This window comes from Fulmarus glacialis, unplaced genomic scaffold (assembly GCF_000690835.1).
Source record: "Fulmarus glacialis isolate BGI_N327 unplaced genomic scaffold, ASM69083v1 scaffold28928, whole genome shotgun sequence".
NCBI classification, from domain to species: Eukaryota; Metazoa; Chordata; class Aves; order Procellariiformes; family Procellariidae; genus Fulmarus; species Fulmarus glacialis.
In genome coordinates, this window is record NW_009228083.1 from 338 (window position 1) to 5,967 (window position 5,630).

The window sequence follows — 5,630 nt, forward strand, 5'->3', positions numbered from 1 at the left end:
AGAGTCATCGAAGGAAAAGATCCAGGAGTGTAGAGGATGATGAGGAGGGTCACCTGATCTGTCAGAGTGGAGACGTACTAAGTGCAAGATGTATAGAATATTTTTCAAAATTTATTAACTTTTCAGATAGAATAAGTTCTTTTAGCATAAGATGTGAGGGGGCTTTGGAAGTCTTTTCTTTCTGTCTTGACTTTTTTGTTTGGGGGTGGGGATTGTTATTCTTTTTCTGTAGAACTTAAATACATTTCTTTTTTCTTTTTCCCTTTTTTTTCCCCCCAAAATCAGTAAATGAAGTTAATGAACCTACTAGAATGAGATCCCTGTAAATGTGCCTTCATGAGAGTTGTCCAGTAACATCTCTCAAACCTAGATATTTACAATTTAAAGAAGCACAGTCTAGAATAATTTTCAGTGATAGTACTTAGTCTTCTTGTTTGTTTGTTTTATTTTTGTTTGCTGTTTTTTTTAATAGCTCAGTAACTTCACAGCTTTTGTGACTGAGAGTTCTTTTCTTTATAGATGAGATCGTTGCTACTTTGGGTGAAGGTGCTTTTGGAAAGGTAGTGGAATGCATCGATCACAAAGCGTAAGTCTTTTTAATTAAATACATCTTAATGTATTTAATAAGATACTATCACGGTATGGTTCATGAAGTGCTTTCTGATTGTATCAGGTTTTGTCTTTCCTTCCTCATATGCTGCTCTGTGTATTTCTTTAAGGTTGCCACAGTACCCAGACTTAAATTTACGTTCCTACATCATGCTAAAAACAGCACTTAGACGTGAGGGTTGTGTGGGTGGACGAGGCAATGGGTGCGTCTTCTGCAGGCACACCCCAGCCTGGTAGAGGTCAAGGGCTGATGGGGGAGGGGGCCTAGAGAATGTGGGGTGAAGCTGCACCCCCCCACGCTGGGCAGTCCTGGGGCCTGTACCACCCCACGTCTGTATAATGAGCAAGGTCTCAGTGACACCTCAGTGACATTTTTACTACTTAAACGACTGAAGGCGGCTTGTCATGTTTGACTGACAGTCATGTTAGGCTGTGAGATGTGGAAGTTTCTCCAATATGTAGTTTCTCCCAGCATACGTAAATACAAAGGGGAGGTAAATGGGACTTTTAACCTTTAAGAATGATACCGATATATAAGGTATTGAGTATGTTTTCAAAATTCAAAGATTAAATTTTAGTTGTGTTTGTGCATAAATGAACTTTGGTTATATTAAGTCAGCATGTACTTAAAAAAAGACCTTTTCTGATAAGGGTCCCGTTGTTATAAACAATGCCTATGGTGATAATTACTGAATATTCTTAGTTAAAAAGTTACTCATTGTTCTAATCACTGTTAAAACCTGTCTGTCTTTTCAGGGAAGGCAGACATGTTGCTGTGAAAATAGTAAAAAATGTTGATAGGTACTCTGAAGCAGCTCATGCAGAAATACAAGTACTGGAACATTTAAACGCGTCGGATCCCAGCAGCACATAGTAAGTATACATAGCCGACTGTACTTCCTTTTGGTTTAAAGATTTCTGCGACGTTGCTTTCTGTAACATAGGATGTATGTATCCGAGCATTATATAGCTTACTGTTGCAATTAATGTATTTTCCTGCTTTTGCAGTCGCTGTGTCCAAATGTTCGAATGGTTTGAGTACCATGGACATGTCTGCATTGTTTTTGAGCTACTGGGGCTCAGCACCTATGACTTCATTAAAGAGAATGGCTTTCTGCCATTTAGGCTGGACCATATTAGACAGATGGCATATCAGATCTGCCAATCTGTTAACTGTAAGTATGTTTCTTTTTTGCTTTATTGTTAAATTTTCTTCGTGGAATTTGCTAACTATATTTTCTATCTTGCAGTTTTGCATTTGAACAAGTTGACACATACAGATCTGAAACCAGAAAATATTGTATTTGTGACGTCTGACTATGTAGAAGAATATAATCCCAAACTGGTAAGTTGCTGTCCTCTTCCCCACCTCCCCCTCAGCCATCCTCTGAGTTTATGTGGTCACTTGCATCCCATTGTGTTTCACTTCAGAAATGCGATGAACGCACACTAAAAAATCCAGACATCAAAGTTGTGGACTTTGGGAGCGCAACATATGATGATGAGTATCATAGCACTTTGGTGTCTACAAGACATTACAGAGCTCCTGAAGTTATCCTAGGTCAGTAGAAGTCTGTTAGGCTGATTGTTCGCCTAAGATTTTTTGTGTGCTATTGAATGGCGCTACAGCAGTGTTGTGTATCTTGGTTGAGCTGCTGAAGTGTTTGCAGTCTGGTATAAATATGGACTTTCTGAATCTTTTCACAGCACTCGGGTGGTCACAACCATGTGATGTCTGGAGCATAGGATGTATTCTCATAGAGTACTACCTTGGATTCACAGTATTTCCGGTAGGTAACTATGAACCTCAAAACGCAGCATGTGTAACGCTCCCCAACTTGGTGAAAATATGCTAGAGAGAGGTAGGGACTAAGGGGAACGGTCTGTGCAAGAAGTTAAGCTGCATTTGTCTGTCATGCTGAGTTGAAAAGAACAGAAGATGGAGGCACAAAGGAACTTTCTCAGCAGCATGTTTCTACGAGTTGCTTTCAGTAAACATTTTGGCAGCAGTGTGATAGGAAGGATCACCCTGTTAACTAACATTTGTAATTTACAAGCCACACTAATAACAGATGTAGCTTTATCTATCATCATCAGCAAATGCTACTCAAATACCCGAATTCTGTCATCTTGACAGTATTGCTGAAACTTGAAATTTATGAACAAAGGAAAAAAAGAAATAAGGCAGGGTCAAGGGGAAAAAACTCCAGTAGATAGTAACTTATTTCAGGAAATAGATGACTACAGCCTCTCTTTTTTTCCCTTAATCTGAAACTGATTATTGGTTGCAGGGTACAGTAAAAAATGAAGTACGGTTAGTGTGTGGTTCTTGATAACTTTGCCTAACAATGAACAAAAATGTCTTTCAATTTCCCTCCAGACCCATGACAGCAAAGAACATCTGGCAATGATGGAGCGAATACTGGGACCTTTGCCAAATCACATGATAAAGAAAACCAGGTAATTACATTTTTCCTACCTGGACTGCTCCAGTTTAGTTCAAATATTTTCAGATTTGGTTTAATAGCAATTTTTTTATAAATGCCAGTTCATCCTTTTGCTCTATTCAACAAGTTGGCCACTCTTGTGGAATATTCCCAGATCGGTTCTCAAGCTGTGAACAAACATGCTGATAAACTTCTAGTGAAGGGACAAAACAGAATGTTTGAATAACAAACTGTGGTCTGTTTGTTTAAGGAAACGCAAATATTTCCGTCATGACCAGCTGGATTGGGATGAACACAGTTCTGCTGGTAGATACGTCTCAAGGCGCTGTAAGCCACTGAAGGTAGGAGGACAGAGGGAGAACGCTTTTGGGGAGAAGAGCTTTAAGTGCAATTATAAGATTACAAAAACTTGTTTTGTTCTTTTTTTTTCATGAAGGAATTCATGACCTGCCACAATCCTGACCACGAGAACCTCTTTGACCTCATTCAAAAGATGTTAGAGTATGACCCAGCCAAGCGCATTACTCTTGAAGAAGCACTGAAACATCCTTTCTTCTTCCCACTGAAACGGGAAAAAAGGGCGCTGTCTCCTATAGCTGAGCAGGCTGACCCAGATGTCAGTCCACCAAAGAAACATAAGAGATGTTAAATATTTATTGTGTACAGTTATTTTGTAAATGCCCTATTTTGTATTACGACTTTTTGGGATACTGAAGTTTCATCCAGCTGCTGGCATAAAACTTATTTAAGAAAAAGCTACTGCTTGCCTTTCCTCAGTAAATAAAAATCTCAGGACAGTTGCACTTTTAACACGGAAAAGAGCATCCTCTGCTCTATAAAACAGGCCTCCTAACAGCAAGAAAGTAGTATTTTATTATGTTTTATTCAACTGTCATTGTCATAGCAAAAGACCTAGGACTGATTTTTACCTGTTAGTGTGACCAATGCTTTCTTCCTGCATAAGAGAACAGAGACAGCCCTTGACATTAAGGATGGCCTTTATTTGTTTTAAAAAAAAGTTACAAAGTAAGGAAGATCACTGTAGTATTGAACAGATTGCATTGTGATCACCTATTTTTTTCTTTTTAATTTTAGTAGGTGTACTCTGGTTACCAGTATTTCAGTTAATGCTCATTATTAGCTTACAACAGTATAGACTTCACTTTTTTACCAGATCTTTCTTGAATTATGAGCTGTCCTGAGAATTTCCATTAAGAATTCAAAGTTTCAGGGAGCAGATAAGCTGTTTGGTGTAACATGTCAACTGCCAGCATAAAATAATCTCTAAACCGCAGGGGGAGGGGGTAGAGTTTTGTCTGCCTTACCTGCCAGCAGTCACGCGTTCACAGAGCAGCACAAGCAAGCTGCGCCCAACCCAGCCCTGCTGGCAGCATAGGCCAGGGCTCTGGAAAGCTGCTGGGCAGCTGCGTGTGGAACGGTCTCTCCTCTGTGAGAGAAATGGCAAGACTCCCCCAGAACAGATGCTGAGCTGCAAGGCAGCACCTCAGGCACACAGCCCACCAGCTGTGACAGCCAGCAGGCTCAGCAGTGCCACTCCTCGTACCCCACCATGGTTACTGCTCTCCAGAACAGCTTCTCTCCAGAAGGACACTGAGCTCCCAGGAGTGGGGCAGCCGCCTCACCCAGCAGTTGGAATAGAGGATTGCTTTATGCTGGAAGTATAGCAAAGAGATGAGAGAGTGACAGAGTCCTTGGGGAGACAGACAACCACCTGTGAATGGGGTTATTTGGAGCAAGTGGTACGGATTGAAGTATCACACCGAGTTACCACACAAGCCATGGCCTCTTCACTTTGGAGGCTTTTTACAGTTTAATTTGCAAACAGAACTGCCATAAATCTCATTCACCATATCATGTCTACTCAAAGATAGAAAACCCAAGGGGTAAAATGGATTTCATTGTGGAAGGCCTTAAATTACATTATTACAGTAGAAAATACAGGAGGTAGAATATAACTGAAAGGACAAATGCAGGTTAGAGTCAAATCTAGAATAGCTCCTGTAAGCTACTTAAAACATGGTTTTAAAAACTAAACCCAGTATTTCAATAACTATAGAAAACAGTTGAAATAAATTGCCATGAGAGCCCTTATATCATGCTTGATACAGGGAGGTAGGATGTAAGAACCAGAAGGACACATGAGACATGACACTTATCTACAGCTCCTGTTTGCTTTACTGAGGACAGAGTTTTACAGGTCAGTCACCCTCTTCAGCTTCAGACTCCGACTCTGGAACAGAGAGACCTCGTCAACACACTGCCAGCAGGTCAGCCCCCCACCGCCCGCCCCCGAGTTCAGCCACTGCCCTGCATCCCCTGGAACACCTGCTACTGGATCCACATGGATTTCACTGACAAGCTTGTCTAGCCAGTACTGGGGGGCACATCTAGTCTCAGACAGCAATTAACACCCTCCCGCCCCCAAACAAAGCAGCATTGCACTACAGTTCCCAAAATGAACAAGCTCAACTTGTGAGCTAAGCCACTGGTTACCTTCTTCAGCATTCTTGAGCCATTCAACAAACTTCTTCATTTGCTCCAGAAAAACACTCT

The 5,630-nt window shown here is 41.0% G+C and overlaps 2 protein-coding genes across 2 annotated transcripts in view; one reads left to right on the forward strand and one right to left on the reverse strand.

Annotated features, from left to right (window-relative positions):
* Window positions 1–345: 345 nt before the first annotated feature.
* Window positions 346–3,807, forward strand: LOC104080851 (dual specificity protein kinase CLK1-like). The gene is made up of 9 exons (XM_009583378.1): window positions 346–586; window positions 1,366–1,482; window positions 1,618–1,784; window positions 1,860–1,954; window positions 2,041–2,170; window positions 2,317–2,399; window positions 2,990–3,069; window positions 3,307–3,397; window positions 3,493–3,807. The coding sequence occupies exons 3-9, from the start codon at window positions 1,631–1,633 to the stop codon at window positions 3,703–3,705; spliced, it is 846 nt and encodes a 281-aa protein (XP_009581673.1). The 5' UTR covers window positions 346–586; window positions 1,366–1,482; window positions 1,618–1,630; the 3' UTR covers window positions 3,706–3,807.
* Window positions 3,808–4,957: 1,150 nt separating this feature from the next.
* BZW1 (basic leucine zipper and W2 domains 1) overlaps window positions 4,958–5,630 on the reverse strand; it is a gene marked incomplete at its 5' end in the record, with an annotated part of 6,872 nt that continues 6,199 nt past the window's right edge. Inside the window, 2 exon segments of the mRNA XM_009583379.1 lie at window positions 4,958–5,307; window positions 5,571–5,630. The exon segment at window positions 5,571–5,630 is cut by the window's right edge and continues 11 nt beyond it. Coding sequence (XP_009581674.1) covers window positions 5,276–5,307; window positions 5,571–5,630 — 92 coding nt within the window.